Consider the following 19348-nt stretch of genomic DNA (forward strand, 5'->3'; position numbering starts at 1 on the left):
TTTAGCCGAAGCAAGTGTAAATGATCCCTTAAAGTGAACCTGTCACAGCGTAGACTACCATAAATGGGTGATGGTTGGGCAATCATGTGTTTGCTTGTCCATCTGCCCTGGAAGGACTCGGACCTGAAGGATGTGCAGTGGGCAAATCTCATCTCTGAGGTCAAGCATGCCTATAGACGGTTTGAATCTCAGCCTGGGATCGGCCGAGATTTGGTGGGCTAGGGACAGTAAAGCTGGAGGAAAAAAAGCTTGGATGATACTGGACATCCTCCAGCTAGGAAATGAGGGGGACTCCGACTTGCTGCAGCATATAATGTACCCTGGGAGAAGCTCAGTGTGTAGTGAACACAGGGCAGGCAGTTTCAGTACAGCTGAATGGAAGGGAAGGCTGGAGTTCAGCTTTAAAGTGTTACCTTAGCATTTCATATTCCCGATATGGGACTACTGTACCATGTACTTGTATAATAAGGTCTCCTGTTCTTTGTATTCCTTCCTTTTATGTGAAATTCCTGGTGTTCCTACCAGTCCCTCTGCTTTCTAATAAAAACTGACCACACTAAGCAGGAGAGCACAGTGTGGTCAGTTCTCTAGCTGAGCTGGGAACTCAGCCTGCTCTTCTCCAATGATCAGACTTGTCTTGACACGCTCCCCCGCACAGCCTTTCACTGGGAAGCTTGGTATACTGCTGCTTCTCCTCCCCCAGCTCTTATGCAGCTGAGAACAGAGGGAATGTGATCACTTATTTTTTTTTTAAAAAAAGGTATTTGCAATGTTTTTTTTTTTTTAGTATCTATACAAAAATGTTTTGCCTTTTTAATTCAGTTGTAAACGAAATGGGTTGTTTTAGAAGGTGATTGTTTACAGTCACTTGAAAGCTCAGTTCACACTGATGCATCACACCACATAGGAATCACACTTTGTGTTCTTGCTATCTGTTACATAGTCAGGTTGAAAACAGAAACAAGTTCAATCAAAAAATATAAATACAATCCCATATACACAATTCTCCACCCACAGTTTTGTTGCAGGTGTCAAAAGTTATTAACACCCCAAAATCTGGTTGCAGAACACCGTGCGTTTACTAGAATTGGATCGCATGGGTATGAACGCCTGCACCATTTTCATGCGGATGCAGTGATGCGATTTGAGCCACACAAAATGAATAGGCTCAAATCAAATCGCATTAGATTTGTACAGGAATGCTCCAAATTAAGTTTTTTTTTTTTATCGTTTTGGGATATTGATTGTCATGTCCTTGTATTACAGCATCACTAAGGAAAGTATTGTGGATGTGGAGGGAGTTGTGCGGAAAGTTGACCAGAAGATTGAGAGCTGCACTCAGCAAGACGTGGAGCTCCATGTTGAGAGAGTAAGTGCAGCATACATGGATCAAAATTTCGACCAGTTTAGCGGGGGCCGGATGAATTTCGATTTAATGTATGGGCACTCTGGTTGTACAAAAGTGTCAGATAAATTCAGATAAATTCTGCTTGATCAGCACTGCCGTCCAGGGCCCCCATCAGGAATTTTGGGGCTCCTTACACAGCTTCGGGGGGGGGGGGGGGTGCTGCCGCCTGAAATTGAGAAGCGCGGGGGGGGGGGGGGGGGGGGCCTTTACAAAAAAAAAAAATAAGAAATAAAGAAAAATATATATATAAAAAAAGGGGGGGTAGCCATCTGGGGACCTCTGGGCCCTTTAATAAAAATAAACCTCTGGGCCCTTTAATAAAAAGTAAATAAAAAAATAAACATTTATAAAAAATACATTAAAAAAAAAGGGGGTTTGCTTCTGGGGACCTCTGGGCCTTTTAATAAAAAAAATAAAAAAAAAAAATAAACATTTATAAAAAAATAAATAAAAAAAGGGGGGGGGGAATGCCACCTCGGGACCTCTGAGCCCTTTATTAAAACAAAATATATATAAAAAAAATTATAAAAAAAGGGGCGTTGCCATCCGGGGTCCCTGGGGACCTCTGGGCCTTTTAATAATAATAAAAAAAATATATATATTTATAAAAAAATAAATAAGAAAAGGGGGGGTTGCCATCCGGGCCTCCTACAGGTGTACTGCCTGTACCCCCCTGATGGCGGCCCTGCTGCCGACTCTACCCGGCAGTCTTAATCAGTGTATTCTGACAGTGGGGAAGTCTCCCCTCTGTTGCAACACGATAGCTCAGCGAGAGTGATGCCCACCCTCCCCTCCAATCATCAGCCTCGAATGTGTGAATGGGGGAATCGCCAGCTTTTTTTTCTGCTGGTTGAACGAAAAAACTGACCCATCTTTGGCAAGCTTTAGTGAATACATTCCCTTCCCCCTCCTCATACATCATTATAAGCCCTGATGAAGGTTGGCCTCTGCAATGCATTGGATTTCTATAATGGAATAATTACATTTGGATTTCCCACCTTCAAAATTGAAAATAATTTGACTTGAGCTACGTTTTTTTAGAAAAGAAAATGCTTACTGAAGGAGCTACAGGTCTTTAGTGTTGTGACATTGCCTTGCACTGTGTGTGTTGGTTGCATTTAGGGCCAGGTGTTGGCAAACATCTGTGTGCCGCAGAATTCTCTGTTTCTGATTAAGTTATTTTTGTCTAATTTCCAGATCTATGTGATCAGCGCAGCTGAACCGCGCCTGCCCCTGCAACTGGATGATGCCATTCGGCCTGAAGGAGAGGGGGAGGAGGTGAGAGGGTTTATTTCAAGACACAGCAACAGATTTATTACCTTGGCAGCCCTAAAGTCGCACTGCGACAGTATGAACCCTGACCACTGCATTTAGAGTGAAAATCTGCATCATCTTCACTAAAACATCTGTTGCAGTTGGTTGCCTAGGAAGTTAGATTAACAGGTTGCAAATTTCTCTCTCAGTTGTAGCCTTCTTTGCATCTTTGTTGCTAATTTGCTTGATAAATGCCCATCAGTATATACACTATATTATTATTATTATTAGAGATTGAAGTCTTTAAATCCAGACTTTCCACAGGAATACCGTTCCATATTACATTTCAGTCTTGTTGTTTCCCCAGTGCAGGTGTTCCAGCCCCTAGCTGCCATAGTGGTGCTTCATGTCTGGCCTCTTTGGTGACCTGTTGTAAGAGAAATACATAGGCAGCCAATGCTGAGCCTCCTGCAAATTTTAGTTGCCTGACTGCAATGCTGATCACTGGCTGCAGTACTGCGAGTCGCTGATCAGAGAAAAGCATATACATTAATGTGGTGGGCAGTGGCAGCCTGGATATTCCTCTGATGACGGGTATTCTTGCTCCAGATTTGTTGTGATGCACTGCTCTGTTCCCAGCAAGCCATATGCCCAGAGGCATGATTGTTCTTGTATACTGACATTCTAGATCAGTCAACCACAGCTGATTATCTGTGTCTGTCTGTCCACCCATGTGTCTTTATCTTTACACTGCACTATACAAGTCTTCCTCTTTTTTTTTTCTTTCTTTCTCTCTCTCTCTCTCTCTCTCTCTCTCTCTCTCTCTCTCTCTCTCTCGTGCGCCCGCGCTCTCGCAACATTCCATCTTCTCTCTCCTCTCTCTCTCTCTCTCTCTCTCTCTCTCTCTCTCTCTTCCCCCCCTCTCTCTCTCTCTCTCTCTCTCTCCCCCCCCCTCTCTCTCTCTCTCTCTCTCTCTCTTCCCCCCCCTCTCTCTCCCCCCTCTCTCTCTCTCTCTCTTCCCCCCCCTCTCTCTCCCCCCCCCTCTCTTCTCTCTCTCCCCCCCCTCTCTCTCTCTCTTCCCCCCCCTCTCTTCTCTCTCTCCCCCCCCCCCTCTCTCTCTCTCTCTCTCTCTCTCTCTCTCTCTCCCCCCCCCCTCTCTCTCTCTCTCTCTCTCTCTCTCTCTCTCCCCCCCCCCCTCTCTCTCTCTCCCCCCCTCTCTCTCTCTCTTCCCCCCCCCTCTCTCTCCCCTCTCTCTCTCTCTCCCTCCCCTCTCTCTCCCCTCTCTCTCTCTTTCTCTTTTCTCTCTCTTTTCTCTCTCTTTTCTCTCTCTTTTCTCTCTCTTTTCTCTCTCTTTTCTCTGTCACTGTCTCTTTTCTCTGTCACTGTCTCTTTTCTCTCTCTCTTTTTTCTCTCTCTCTCTCTCTCTTTTCTCCCCCCCCCCCTCTCTCTCTCTCTTTTCTCCCCCCCCCTCTCTCTCTCTCTCTTTTCTCCCCCCCTCTCTCTCTCTCTCCCCCCCTCTCTCTCTCTCTCTCCCCCCCCCTCTCTCTCTCTCTCTCTCTCTCTATCTCTCTCTTTTTTCCCTCTCTCTTTCTCCTTCTTCGTTTCCATCCTTTACTCACTCTTCTGCTCTTGCCCCCCCCATTCTCTCTCTCCTTTTTTTTTTTTTTTTTTATTATTCTATCCCTGCTCTCTTTTTCTTCTACATATATATTTATATCTTTGTAGGCTGCATTCACACCTGAGTGTTTTCAGCTCGTAAAAACGCTCATCTCAAAAGTCCCAAAATGCCCAACAAGCAAAATCCCATTTGTTTAAATGGCCCCTGTTAACATCTCAGCGTTCTGTCCCCTAAGGCAAAGCGCCTGAAGCTCAAAAAAGTACATGAGCTTCTTTTTAGGCAGATTACAGGCGTTTTACTGCTTTTTACATTGGTGACCTTTGGACCTCAAAACATTTGTACAAAAACGCCCTAAAAAATGCTTTTTGCAGCGTTTTTGTACAGGCGTTTTGAGATCCAAAGGTCACCAATGTAAAAAGCAGTAAAACGCCTGTGATCTGCCTAAAATGAAGCTCGTGTCCTCTTTTTGAGCTTCAGGCGACAGAACGCTCAGATGTGAACGTGGCCATTTAAATGAATGTGATTTTGCTTGTTGCGCGTTTTGGAACTTTTGAGGCAAGCGTTTTACGAGCTAAAAACGCCCAGGTGTGAATGCAGCCTTAATCTCGAGTGCTTTCAGACTTCTGGTAAAAGAGGATATAGTAAAATCATTGTTACATGTGTATTGTATCATTTTAGTAAGCATCTTCCCAGCACATGTTACTAATCCTGAGTCAAAGGATGGTGACCTGTCATGAGCCCCCAGGGATGGACTGTTATGTAGCATATCCACGTCATCACAGTGAAGGGAAGTCATTACCATGCATAGCTTCATAGTCTCTGCATCTCCTGTTTACGTTGATATTTCCACTAAGAGAATAGTTTTGTTTCTCTCAAGACATCCAGCCTATGTGTATATACAGATCTCTGACTCCCCTGAATCTGCTTTACTTTCCTATTTATCTTCTCTGAGGCTATTTTTATACCAAGTAGAGCTATTTAAGAGGCTGGTTTATGTTTACACAGATCTGTCACTGCTAAAATTGTACATAGGCCCAGGGATCGAATAAAAGAATGCAAAGCCTTAAAGCAGTGGTTCTCAATCTGGGGGTTGAATAGGGTTGCCAGGGGGTCGCCAAATACTAGGCTGTTCCTGAAGCCAGCACCGCTCTCCCAGCCTTTTTTTGGGCCACCCCGCAGTGCTGTCCCTGGAGCCCGCAGCCACCCATTCAGTTCAAAGAATGACTGGGGGGGCAGAGACTAGAGGTCAGCTGACTGGTGAGGAATGTGAAGTGGGAGGGTCTGGAGGAGACCCTATCTCCTGATTTCGGCATAGGTGTCACTGCTACGAGACGCCACAAAGTCAGAGACACACTGGGTAACACTACCTGTGATTATAGTTACTAGGGTTGTCCCGATACCAGTATCGGGACCGATACCGAATATTAGCGGGAGTACTCGTACTCCCGCTAATACCCCCGATACTAAAATAGAATACTCCCATGCCGCCCCCCCCCGCCGCCGCCGAAACCGAATGGCTGGTTAGCAGGGGACATGGCTGGTTAGCAGGGGACATGGCTGGTTAGCAGGGGTAATGGCTGGTTAGCAGGTGACATGGCTGGTTAGCAGGGGACATGGCTGGTTAGCAGGGGGACATGGCTGGTTAGCAGGGGGACATGGCTGGTTAGCAGTGGACATGGCTGGTTAGCAGTGGACATGGCTGGTTAGCAGTGGACATGGCTGGTTAGCAGTGGACATGGCTGGTTATGCGGGGGACATGGCTGGTTATGCGGGGGACATGGCTGGTTATGCGGGGGACATGGCTGGTTATGCGGGGGACATGGCTGGTTATGCGGGGGACATGGCTGGTTATGCGGGGCACATGGCTGGTTATACGGGGGACATGGCTGGTTATACGGGGGACATGGCTGGTTATACGGGGGACATGGCTGGTTATACGGGGGACATGGCTGGTTATACGGGAGACATGGCTGGTTATACGGGGGACATGGCTGCATTTGGGGACACATTTAAAAAAAAGTATCGGTATTCGGTATCGGCGAGTACATAAAAAAAAGTATCGGTACTTGTACTCAGTCCTAAAAAAGTGGTATCGGGACAACCCTAATAGTTACCATTAAAAGTCCCCACTACAGTTCTCAGTTTAGCAGATGACCTTGATCAAGAGCACCTAAGTTGGCCGATCAGAACTCCCCCAGCACTGCCACTCATCCCATCCCCCCTCCAAGAAGTAAGAGAGGGAATAAAAATAGAGAATACAAGGAAGGGAGAGGAAAAGCAAACAAAGAAAAAGGGAGATAAAGAATAAGAGAACAAGAAAGATGGCTAGAGAGAGGGATGGGGGGCAAAAAATAACTTGGGACAGAGAGAGATCAATGCGAAGGAAAGGAGAACAAAGAGAAATGGTGGTACATCCTAAAATGTACCATAAGGGGTTTTAATGCTGTACGAGTGGAAGGGACTAGGGGAGTGCTAAATGTCTGTGGATTAGGGGCGCAAATTGCTTGTCTTGCCTTGGGTGCTGACAACCCACACTACAATTTTTTTTTTTTTTTTTACTGTTAGGGGTCCCCACAGCTTGGGAAATTTTATCAAGGGGTCACAGCTAGGGTTGTCCCGATACCACTTTTTTAGGACCGAGTACAAGTACCGATACTTTTTTTCAAGTAGTCGCCGATACCGAATACCGATACTTTTTTTAAATGTGTCCCCAAATGCAGCCATGTCCACCCCATATGCAGCCATGTCCCTCTAGCCATGTCCCTCACATATGCAGCCATGTCCCTCTAGCCATGTCCCTCACATATGCAGCCATGTCCCTCTAGCCATGTCCCTCACATATGCAGCCATGTCCCTCACATATGCAGCCATGTCCCTCTAGCCATGTCCCTCACATATGCAGCCATGTCCCTCTAGCCATGTCCCTCACATATGCAGCCATGTCCCTCTAGCCATGTCCCTCACATATGCAGCCATGTCCCTCTAGCCATGTCCCTCACATATGCAGCAATGTCCCTCTAGCCATGTCCCTCTAGCCATGTCCCTCACATATGCAGCCATGTCCCTCACATATGCAGCCATGTCCCTATCATATGCAGCAATGTCCCTCACATTTACAGCAATGTCCCTCTAGCCATGTCCCTCGATGCGGCGGCGCGATGCGGCGGCAGCGGCGGGGGGGGAAAGTATTCTATTTAGGTATTGGGGGTATTTGCGCGAGTACGAGTACTCCCGCAAATACTCGGTATTGGTCCCGATACCGATACTGGTATCGGTATCTGGACAACCCTAGTCACAGCACTAGGGGGGTTGAGAACCACTGCCTTAAAGCATAAGTTCACCTTTGAGAACATGTTACATGTTCCACACGTTTTTAGGGTGGAACATGTAAGGGCTCATTCACACCGCAGCTTTAAGTGGTTGTACACTAAGAAGAAAAAAAAACCTGCAAGACAAAGGCATAATGAGCTTGTGTGCATCCCATACTAGCTCATTATGAAATGGTTAGCTTAGATCGAAGCTGTTGCAGTGGTCCCCGTACACTGCTGTGACCGGCAACATGTCTCCCGGGGGTTATTTCCACGTTGGCGGGCTCCGGAGTCGCAATGACGATTGGCCGGAGTCGCAATGACGTCACTCCTGCGCATGCACGCAGGAGCCACCGGTCACTGCACGGCTACTGAAGAAACGGAACGAGTGGTGGCAGCACAGTGAAAAGGCAGTGATTCTGACACATGCGGTGCCAACGCAGATTAAAGTGTGCACTTGTAGGCAAAACCTTGTGACCCCCTGTTCTCCTGTGACATCAGCAATTCCCCTTCTGACCATAGGGGCTGATTGACAACACAGTGGTACGTTCCTCGGCTATGTCTGTTGAATGTTTTGCAAAGCATATTTCCTCCGAAATTTCATTTTACCACATTGCCTTACCAACCTGATCCTGTGCAGCAATCCTTCCTCCTAGGCTCATCTTTTGAAACGGCAGGATTGTGCAACTTGATTTTGGAAGAATATTTTATGAAACTTTCACAATTAATTTTTAAGTATAAGGCATACAGTGCATTGCAAAAATATTTTTCCCCTTTTTGTTTTATTACAACCTTGAATTACAATGTTTTTTTTTTGGGGGGGGGGGCTTTGTACCATGTGATGTACACAACATGAAGAAAAGGGGGACGGGGGGGTGGAACAAGCAAGTTGGCCACTAGTGCACGGTCAAATACATAAAGCATGGGGGGCCCAACCTGTGGCCCGCTGAGCCCTCTGATGTGGCCCGCGACCTCCTGTTTTGAAAGGAATAAAATACTGTTATTAAAGATCAGTCTATTACTAAAATCACAGTGTATATATGGGCATATCTGTTCTGCAGTGGTTACTGGGCTGCTTTCAAACTAATCCGCAGATGCAGAGCATTGCACCTGCGGGTTACCTGCACTGAGCCATAGACTTCTGTTATTATCTGCGAGTTTGGTGCACTAAACCTACAGAATATAATAGAAGTCTACTGCAAAGTGCAGAAAAGCTAAGGTTATACTGCGTTGCACCTGCGGTGTGGGTAAACTGCAGCACATCAGTGTGAAAGCAGCCATGGGCCCTTTTCACACAGTCAGTCTGACCCAATTGGACCCAACATTAACCTCCAAGAAGTAACAGATGTAAACAATCTAGTGTCCTACCTCCAATCCGATCTGGCTTTGTCCGTGTCCACTCTGCATATGCAAAGCGGACATGGACCTGCCATCTGCCCCCTCTGCTGATTGTGGCCCGCCACAAGTTACCAAGTCGCTTAAGTGGCCCTCACGCTTCAAAAGGTTGGGTACCCCTGACATAAAGGGACCAGTGGTTGATCATTCACCTGTTGAGGTGTTGTTGCGGTAACCATATAGCATATGAAAAAGGAGGGGGTTAGCCTGGTGTGAGACAGGCCAGGAAAAGGGGTTACTATAGGCAACAATTATTACGCAGCGTAAGTGTAGAGATGCGCCGTCGTATCTATGCGCCTTATTCACAATACTAGATACGCCTGAAATATGGCTTCAGCCGACCGACGTAAGTTGCCGTACGCCGTCGTATCTTGGGTGCATATTTACGCTGGCCGCAAGGGGCGCTTCCGTTGAATATGCAAATGACCTGGATATGCCGATTCACGAACGTACTTGCGCCCGTCGTATTAAGCTTTACCGTTTACATAAGGCGTATGTCCGGCATAAGTTTACCCCTCATAAAGCAGGGGTAAGTCATGTTAAGGTATGGACGTCGGAACAGGCATTGAGCCGGCGTATGTTAGGGAGTAAATTCGACGTGATACTGAGCATGCGCCGTTCGTTCGGCGCTTCATTTACATGGGGTCACGATTCATTTAAATACATCACGCCCACCTTCCACCTACTTTGAATTAGGCGGGCTTGCGCCGGCCTATTTACGTTACGCCGGCGCAATGTTGTCGGCGAGTGCTTTGTTAATAGTGATCTTCCCTCTCTGTTACGTCGGCGTAGCGCATATCGGATGCGCTACGCCGCTCTAAAGATACGCCGATGTATCTGAATCTGGCCCTTTATTCCTGTAACAATATAAATTTTGTATCAAAAGATCGTACTAGAAAAGTGAAATTATTAAAACTGATTGCATACAATCAAACAATGAATTGATTACCATGGACGAATTGACAAACAGGACATACATAGAGCAATACAAAGAACGCTGAGTCCGGACGTATTGCTTTATTTAGCCCATTGTCGCCACGTAGTTCATGCTTTTTTAAATTGATGGAGTGCGATCAAATATGTTCCCTTTTTAGACCAATTAATATATGGCTGGCTGTGGGCTAATTCAAGTATGGGGAAGCATCCATCGGACAATTGTCTTATTTTCCGCCAACACATGTTGGATTGCATGCTTTAAAATTTTCCGACAACAAATGTGTGTTGTTGGATTATCCGATGGTGTGTACACAAGTTCATCGGACAAAAATCCAAAGTACAAACACGCATGCTCAGAAGAAATGCTAACCATAACACAGCATTAGCAGAAGTTGCCCAAAGGATGGGGCTAAAGAGCTAAAAAAAAATAGTTTTGTGTTTGTTGGCCGACAATAATTTGCCGTTTTGTATGCAAGACAAGTTGACGGCAAATGCCCTTCGGACAAAAGTCCTACGCTTTGTCTGCGGAAAATCCGCACGTGTGAAAGCCGCTTGTGTGTACCAGGCTTAAAACCAACTCCTCCTACAAGTTTTAACCAAACACTGACGCTTTGTCTGTGGAAAATCAGATCGTGTGTACCAGGCTTTAGAGGCACCAGGGGAACAGATGCAGTATTGGACCGATGCTGCATCCTCCTAGGTAGGTATGATTCTTTAAAGGAAACCAAAAAAAACCCGTACATCTCTTTTAAAGCCGTAGTAAAGCCTGCCTTGTGATTTTTACCTACAGGTAAGCCTATAATAAAAGTTACCTGTAGGTAAAATGAATATCTCCTAAACCTGCACCATTTAGTAGATATTCACCCTGCATGTAGCCACTGACATTAAAGTGGAGGTTCACCCGGAAATAAAAAAATTTGATCTTAGATTGATGCTCATTTTGTGAAGGGGAATCGGCTATTTTTTTGTAAATCGAAGCTGTACTTACCTTTTTAGAGATCGATCTTCTCCGCCGCTTCCGGGTATGGGCTGCGGGACTGGGCGTTCCTATTTTAATTGACAGGCTTCCGACGGTCGCATCCATCGCGTCACGATTTTCCGAAAGCAGCCGAACGTCGGTGCGCAGGCGCAGTATAGAGCCGCACCGACGTTCGGCTTCTTTCGGCTACTCGTGACGCGATGGATGCGACCGTCGGAAGCCTGTCAATCAAAATAGGAACGCCCAGTCCCGCAGCCCATACCCGGAAGCGGCGGAGAAGATCGCTCTCTAAAACGGTAAGTACTGCTTCGATTTAAAAAAAACTACCCGATTCCCCTTCACAAAATGAGCATCAATCGAAGGGTAAAACATTTTTTATGGGTGAACTTCCGCTTTAACTGTGCATGTGTTCTGAAGGCCCGGCTTATCATGCCGGAACAGTGACGTCATCGCTGCTCTGGCCACTCACGACGCTGGAGCCCGCAAACCCAGAAGAAACGCCGGGGGAACATGTCGGCCCCCTCAGTGGGCACCGCTGCGGGGGGGCTTCATTCTAAGGTTAGTATTTCATAATGTGCTAGTATGCAATGCATACTAGCACATTATGCCATTCTCTTGCAGGTTTTTTTTTCCCCCAGTGGTTTACTACCGCTTTAAAGAGTATCAGACTTTAATTTCTGACTTACCCTTTTCCTTATATAGCTGAGCAAAAAAAAAAAACTGGCAGAGGTTCTAACCCTTCCCTCATGTTTTCCACAACTTAGAAGCATAGGACCAGATTCAGGTACACTGGGCGTATCTCTGCGGCGGCGTAACGTATCCGATTTACGTTACGCCGCCACAAGTTTTTCAGGCACGTGCTTTATTCACAAAGCACTTGCCTGTAAAGTTGCGACGGCGCAGCATAAATCACCCGGTGGAATTCAAATTCAGCGGGTATGGGGCGTGTATCATTTAAATGAATCACGTCCCCGTGCCGAACGAACGGCGCATGCGCCGTCCGTAAAATATCCCAGTGTGCATTGCTCCAAATGACGTCGCAAGGACGTCATTGGTTTCGACGTGAACGTAAATGACGTCCAGCCCCATTCAGGGACGACTTACGCAAACAACGTAACTTTTTAAAATTTTGTCGCGGGAATGACGGCCATACTTAAAGCGGGGGTTCACCCTATCGACAGGAAAAAAAAATTTTTTTTTTCTTTTACCTTTAAATCAGGCACTGTAGCGCGAGCTACAGTATGCCTGTCCCGAATTTTTTCCCCCCATACTCACCTTGTAGTCGTCCATCGAAGATACCGGGGAATGGGCGTGCCTCTGGAGACGGAGGATGATTGACGGCCGGCTCTGGCGCGTCACGCTTCTCCGGAAATAGCCGAAATAGGCTTGGTCTTCACGACGCGTGCGCATAGCCTGTGCGCACGCGCCGTGAAGAGCCGAGACCTACTCCGGCTGTCTTCGGGGAGAGTGACGTGCCAGGGCCGGCCGTCAATCATCCTCCCTCTCCATAGGCACGCCCATTCCCCGCGGGAGCCGAAATCTACGATGGACGACTACGAGGTGAGTACGGGGTTAAAAAAATCGGGACAGGCATACTGTAGCTCGCGCTACAATGCCTGTCTCGATGGTAACATCATGTGGGTCAGGGTGAACTACCGCTTTAACATTGGCTGCGCCTCATATAGCAGGGGCAACTTTACGCCGGGAAAAGCCTAACGTAAACATCGTAAATTTACTGCGTCGGCCGCGCGTACGTTCGGGAATTCGCGTATCTAGCTAATTTGCATACTCGACGTGGAAATCGACGGAAGCGCCACCTAGCGGGCAAAAAAAAATTGCAGTTTAGATCCGACGGCGTAAGAGACTTACGCCTGTCGGATCTAATGGATATCTATGCGTAACTGATTCTAAGAATCAGTCGCATAGATACGACGGGCCAGATTAGGACTTACGACGGCGTACATGGCGCCGTCGTAAGTCCTTTGAGAATCTGGGCCATAGACTTTGGGCTGGAGTTGGGCTTTAATAGTATATGCTTATTGTGTTACTCAAATTCTTCTTTTTACACTTCGATCTTCCTGGGAAAAATGACATTTGGAAATTGATTGCTGGAAGTAATGCAGCACTTTTTCTTCAGACACATTTTATACATGAGGATCGTATTTGTATTCAGCGTATAGAACCTTTTCAGCAGTTTAGAACATGCTTTGTAGTATTTTATTCTTGCATTAGGACCTTCCATTGGGGAAGCTATTTTTATACTCCATTTAATAAGTCATCCATATGGGTTCTGGCTTGTTTTGTAAGTTGCTCAGCAGGATGGTGCGACTCTTCGCTGAGAATATTGACTCTACACTCTCCGCTGTATTATGTTTCCCTGCTTGATGTTTTTGTGTATGTTTTCTTTGTTGTTTTTTTCTACTTTAGGAAGGAAGAGCTACTGTAAACCAGGATACCCGGCTGGACAATAGAGTCATTGATTTAAGGGTAAGGATTCAGTTCCAGCTCACGCAAATCCAAACCTTATTCTTATTTTTTTATTGTGCTTTTCTGACAAACAAGAATTTAGAACAGGTGCTGAGAAATTCGACAACAGGCTAGTTCTCTAAAGAGTACCTGTCATGTTTATTAGCAGTTCTCTGAAAAGTCCTTCTCCTTGGGGCACCATAGCAATGTCAGTAAGCTTCCTCATTCCTTCTCCACAGGTCCCCCTCATTATTATATTAATGGCACGTCCTCTAGAGCAGGGGGTCTCCAAACTTTCTAAACAAAAGGCCAGTTTTGTGCCCTTTAGACTTTAGGAGGGCCGTACTTTCACCAATAGGAGGAGAAAGGATCTTTACGACAGTGGGGCAAAACATTGTCCCATCTTTGGTGTCAGTGGAAAGAATTGTGCCACGTCGTCGGTGGAAAAAATTGTGCCCCATCATTGATATACCGTATTTATCGGCGTATACCGCGCACTTTTTTGCCCTGAAAATCAGGGCAAAATCGTGGGTGCGCGGTGTATGCCGATACCCGCTTTCCCGCGCTGAGTTTGAATACTGCGCCGACATATACCGAGCGCAGTACACTCGGGTATAGTCGGCCAGTCTCGGCTCCTTCCGCGCTCAGGTCCTGGACGTACAGGACATCAGCGCGAGAGTTGCCGAGCCTGCCCGACAATACACGTGTACTGCGCTCTGTATATGTCGGCGCAGTATTCAAACTCGGCGACGAGGCCGCCGATGGACGCCGCGCAAGACACCAAAACTGTAAGTGCAAAAATACTTTTTTTCCACAGGATTCGGGCAACTTTAGGGGTGCGCGGTATACGCGGGAGCGCGTTATACCGCGATAAATACGGTAATTGAAAGCAAAGGGGTTTTGGGACTTTGAGTGAGACAAGTGGTGGGAGAAATTGTAAAATTGTTTAATTGACATATGAACAAAGCATACCTCATAAACATGTGATACGTGGTTGAACATGAGTATTTTTATCTATATACAAGGCAATGATATAGAAAAAAGAGGAATATATATACATGCACGCACGCATCTGAAATTGCATAGTATCCAATGGAAGTAACTAGCATAAAAAGCCAAATGCTTTGAGTAATGGATACAAATATGAATCACAGTTGAGGTCAAGCTATGTGTTGGGAACATGACGACGTTGATAGGCTCGACGCGTTTTGTGGCCAGCTGTCACTCATCAGAAGAAAACGCATAGCATATCTGAAAAAAAAAAATGAAAAAAGGTACCAAATAGGATCTATTGTTGAAGCTGTTATAGCAGCAATACCAATATTGAACCCTACGGACTGAGACTGGGATGTCATTAAAGATCATGGGGCAGATCCACAAAGAAATTACGCCGGCGTATCTATTGATACGCCGGCGTAATTTCAAAATTCCCGCATCAAAACAAGATACGACGGCATCTCGGCTAGATCCGACAGGCGTACGTCTTCGTACGCCGTCGGATCTTAGATGCAATTTTCCTCGGCCGCTAGGTGGCGTTCCCGTCGTAATCCGCGCCGAGTATGCAAATGAGCTATTTACGGCAATCCACGAACGTACGTTGGCCCATCGCTTTTTTTTTCCGTCGTTTGTGTTCGGCTTTTTCCGGCGTATAGTTAAAGCTGCTATACTGAGGCGTACTCAATGTTAAGTATGGCCGTCCTTCCCGCGTACAATTTTGAATTTTTTACGTCGTTTGCGTAAGTCGTTCGCGAATAGGAATTTGCGTAGAATGACGTCACCGTCGTAAGCATTGGCGGGTTCCGGTTTAATTTCGAGCATGCGTACTGGGATACCCCCAGGGACGGCGCATGCGCAGTTCCAAAAAAACGTTGTTTACGTCGGGTCACGACGTATTAACATAAAACACGCCCCCGTTAGATCCATTTGAATTCAGCGCCGTTATGCCGCAAGAGATACAGTACGCCGCGGTAACTTACGGCACAAATTCGTTGAGGATTCAAACCAAAGCAAAGTAAGTTACAGCGGCGTAGCGTATCTTGCATACGCTGCGCCCAGCGCAGATGTATGTGGATCTGCCCCCGTGTGTGTGTGTGTAAAGGCAGGTGTCCCAATACTTTTGGTAATATAGTGTATGTTTCATTTTCAACCTTTAAGGGACACAGGAAAGTTTTAAAGCGATATTAAAAACAAAAATGTATTCAATTGAAGCTCACCAGTTCTTATATGTAGTAGCTGCCTTCATTTTCTTTCTTAGATGTTTCCCTTTATTTTCACCTGGTGATCAACTTTAACAGTCCCAAGCAGACAAAGTAGCCGATAAGAGTGTTGGGAAAAACCATTGGACATGGACAGGGTTTCTTACAATGATCCGGTGACACCCAAATTTCCTCAAGTTTATTGATCGCTGGGTGACTTTCTCAGTTTCCTGTCAGCTTTGGCATGAAAGGGGGTTATAGCTGTGGGATCAGTGCCCAGGGCAAAGATGCCAAACTGCGCCCTCCCTCCCCCATTCATGATGTGCAAGCTTAGGGGATCCTGTGCCCAACAGTCACTTGTCAAAATCACTGCCAATGTCAGCCTTGTAACAGAAGGAAGGTGCCCTCATCCCGACAGTAAACCATTGCACCCAGGGCAGCCGGCCCTCCTGCCCACCCCTTTTCCCGGCCCTGTGTGGGATACAGTGCTACTGTCATTCCGCTGGGTGGCGTGTCGTGTGCACTTCATGTTTTTTGATGCCATACAGCATTGAGGGAAACATCTCCCCTGCTGCTTCTTCTCCTACTGCACAGAGCCACACAGAATGTCAAGTATTGACCCTTCGGCTGCCCAACCCTCAGCTCATGGAGCTTTATCTTCTACCAGCTGTCCAGGTAACCTGAGCCCTTGAGGCCTTGTCTCTTACGCTGGGCCTGCAATATATTTACCACAATGCGGTTGCAATACCGTATTTTCCGGCGTATAAGACGGCTTTTTGTATCTAAAATCATGCCCCAAAAGTCAGGGGTCGTCTTATATACGCCGGGTACCTGTCTGTCAGATGGCGGCCATCCATTATTCAAAAGCCGCGCCTCCTCAGACTGTTCCGTGATAGGCGGAACACTAATTTTCCCAGCAGAGCCTCTGTTCAGTGTTCCGCCTATCACGGATGCCTTCTCATCCTCGGCTTTGGACGAGAGGACATCCGTGATAGGCGGAACACTGAACAGAGGCTCTGCTGGGAAAATTAGTGTTCCGCCTATCTGTCAATCTGTGCCACCCATCAGTGCCACCCATAATTGCCGCCTATGAGTTCCCATCAGTGCCGCCTATGAGTTCCCATCAGTGCCGCCTATGAGTGCCCATCAGTGCAGCATACCAGTGCCGCCCATCAATGCCACCTCATCGGTGCCCATCAGTGCCCATAATTGAAGAAGAAAACTTACTTTTTTACAAAAAAAATTAACAGAAAAAATAAAAACGTCATTTTTTTTCAAAAATGTCGGTCTTTTTTTAGCGCAAGAAATAAAAATCGCAATGGTGATCAAATACCACCAAAAGAAAGCTCTATTTGTGGGAACAAAATGATAAAAATGTAATTTGGGTACAGTGTAGCATGACCGCGCAATTGTCATTCAAATTGCGACCGCGCTGAAAGCTGAAAATTTACTTGGGCAGGAAGGTGCGTAAGTGCCCGGTATGGAAGTGGTTAATAATCTCAGTGCCGATGACATTTTCCCATGATCGCCGCTGATGGCACTACCTAGGAAGCGTTGGCCAGTGCTGCCTCTTTGTGATAACGCTGGGAGTACGCCCGCAGCTAATGGATATTTTGATACGTGGTCACGATAAAGGACGCCATCTGCAGTACCAGCGGTGACAGGATGAGATAGGAGGCTGAACAGCTGCTGGCCCGAGATAAACAGATTAGCCCTGTGGTCAGACATAGCCCAGCGTCTATCCCTCAGTCAAATGTCCAAGTCATGCCACCTCCCAGACAGCTATTGTGCAATCTCCACATCACAATCCAATGTATCCTTCATATGATTTAAAAAGAAGAATGACCCACAGAGAACACACACGGGGTTCAAATTAGTTCAGTAACCAGCACTGCCCTCGTGGCAGACACAGATTTTATGCTCATTTTTGTTTTATCATAAATTACATGATATGCTTCAGTTTTATAAATATAAACCACTTGACCTCCAGAACGTTTTACCCCCTTCATGACCAGGGCATTTTTTTTTTTTTACTCTGCACTACTTTAACTGCCAATTGCGCAGTCATGCAACACTGTGCCCAAATTACATTTACATCATTTTCTTCACTCAAATAAAGCTTTCTTATGGTAGTATTTAACCACTTAAGACCTGGACCTTGCCCCTTTTTGCGATTCGGCACTGCGTCGCTTTAACTGACAATTGCGCGGTCGTGCGACGTGGCTCCCAAACAAAATTGGCCTCCTTTTTTCCCCACAAATAGAGCTTTCTTTTGGTGGTATTTGATCACCTCTGCGTTTTTTTTTTTTTTTTTTGCGATATAAACAAAAATAGAGCGACAATTTTGTAAAAAAGCAATATTTTTTACTTTTTGCTGTAATAAATATCCCCACAAAAGATATAAAAAAAACATTTTTTTTTCATCAGTTTAGAACGATACGTAATCTTCCTATTTTTGGTAAAATAAAATCGCAATAGATTTGTTTGCGCAAAATTTATAGCGTTTACAAAATGGGGGATAGTTTTATGGCATTTTTATTAATAATTTATTTTTTATTTTATTTTTTACTACTAATGGCGCGGCGATCAGCGTTTTTTTTTTCGTGACTGCGACATTATGGCGGACACATTGGACAATTTTGATACATTTTTGGGACCATTGTCATTTTCACAGCGAAAAGTGCTATAAAAAGATTACTGTGAAAATTACAATGGCAGTTTAGGAGTTAACCACTAGGGGGCGCTGAAGGGGTTAAGTGTGACCTCGTCTGTGTTTTCTAACTGTAGGGGGGCGGGGCTGGACGTGTGACGTCGGTGATCGTCTTTCCCTATATCAGGGAACAGACGATCACTGACATTGCCACAGTGAAGAACAGGGGAAGGTTTGTTTACACACACCTCTCCCCGTTCTTCAGCTCCTAAAACCGATCAGGTAAGTAAAATGGGGGGGGGGGGGGGGGCTTGGGGGCCGGTGACAACCAGGTCTTTTTTCACCTTAACGCATAGTCCTAAGGCAGGGGCGTAACTAGAAATCACAGGGCCCCATAGCAAAATGTTGTATGGGGCCCCCCCCCCAGAAAAAAAAAATCACGCCCACCAAAATGCCCCACATCCTTTATTTGATATCATTATAACTAAAGAGGACCTGTCACGGCTCTATACATGTATATAGGAGTATATAGAGGACCTGTCATAGCTCTATACATGTATATAGAAGTAGAATGAGAACCTGTCATGGCTCTATACATGTATGTAGGAGTATAAAGAGGACCTGTCATGGCTCTATCCTAGTGATTAGGAACAGAGATCTCTCTCCTCCTCCAGTCAGTCCCACCACCCCCAGTTAGAAATACCTCCCAGGGAACACATTTAATCCCTTCCCTGACAGTGACATTTACACATTAATCAGTGCATTTTAATAGCACAGATCGCTGTATAAATGTGAATGGTCCCAAAAATGTGTCAAAAGTTTCTGACCTGTCCACTGCAATGTCGCAGTCTCACAAAAAAAAACAGATCACTGCCATTACTAGTAAAAAAAAATAATAATAATAAAAATGCTTGAAGTGCATAATTTCTATTATTACATTGTTATATAAAATAGTTCAACTCACCATATTGAAGAATCAGTAGGAGCCCCGAGCGTGTCACTTGCCAACGTCACCTGCCTTCAGATGCGGATTGTCACTTGCCGCGTCACCAGATGCAGGGTGTCACCTGCCACACATTGCAGATTGTTACTTGCCACGATGTCACACATTGAGGATTGTCACTTGCCACACAATGCAG

At 45.9% G+C, this 19348-nt stretch overlaps 1 protein-coding gene across 1 annotated transcript in view; it reads left to right on the forward strand.

Moving 5' to 3' along the window:
- Positions 1-19348, forward strand: part of DARS1 (aspartyl-tRNA synthetase 1) — a 166282-nt gene that overhangs the window by 88171 nt on the left and 58763 nt on the right. The window contains exons 7-9 of the mRNA XM_040358056.1: positions 1267-1369; positions 2606-2686; positions 13326-13385. Of these exons, the coding sequence (XP_040213990.1) occupies positions 1267-1369; positions 2606-2686; positions 13326-13385 (244 nt within the window). The remainder of the gene's footprint in view (positions 1-1266; positions 1370-2605; positions 2687-13325; positions 13386-19348) is intronic.

This window comes from Rana temporaria, chromosome 6, assembly GCF_905171775.1.
Source record: "Rana temporaria chromosome 6, aRanTem1.1, whole genome shotgun sequence".
NCBI classification, from domain to species: domain Eukaryota; kingdom Metazoa; phylum Chordata; class Amphibia; order Anura; family Ranidae; genus Rana; species Rana temporaria.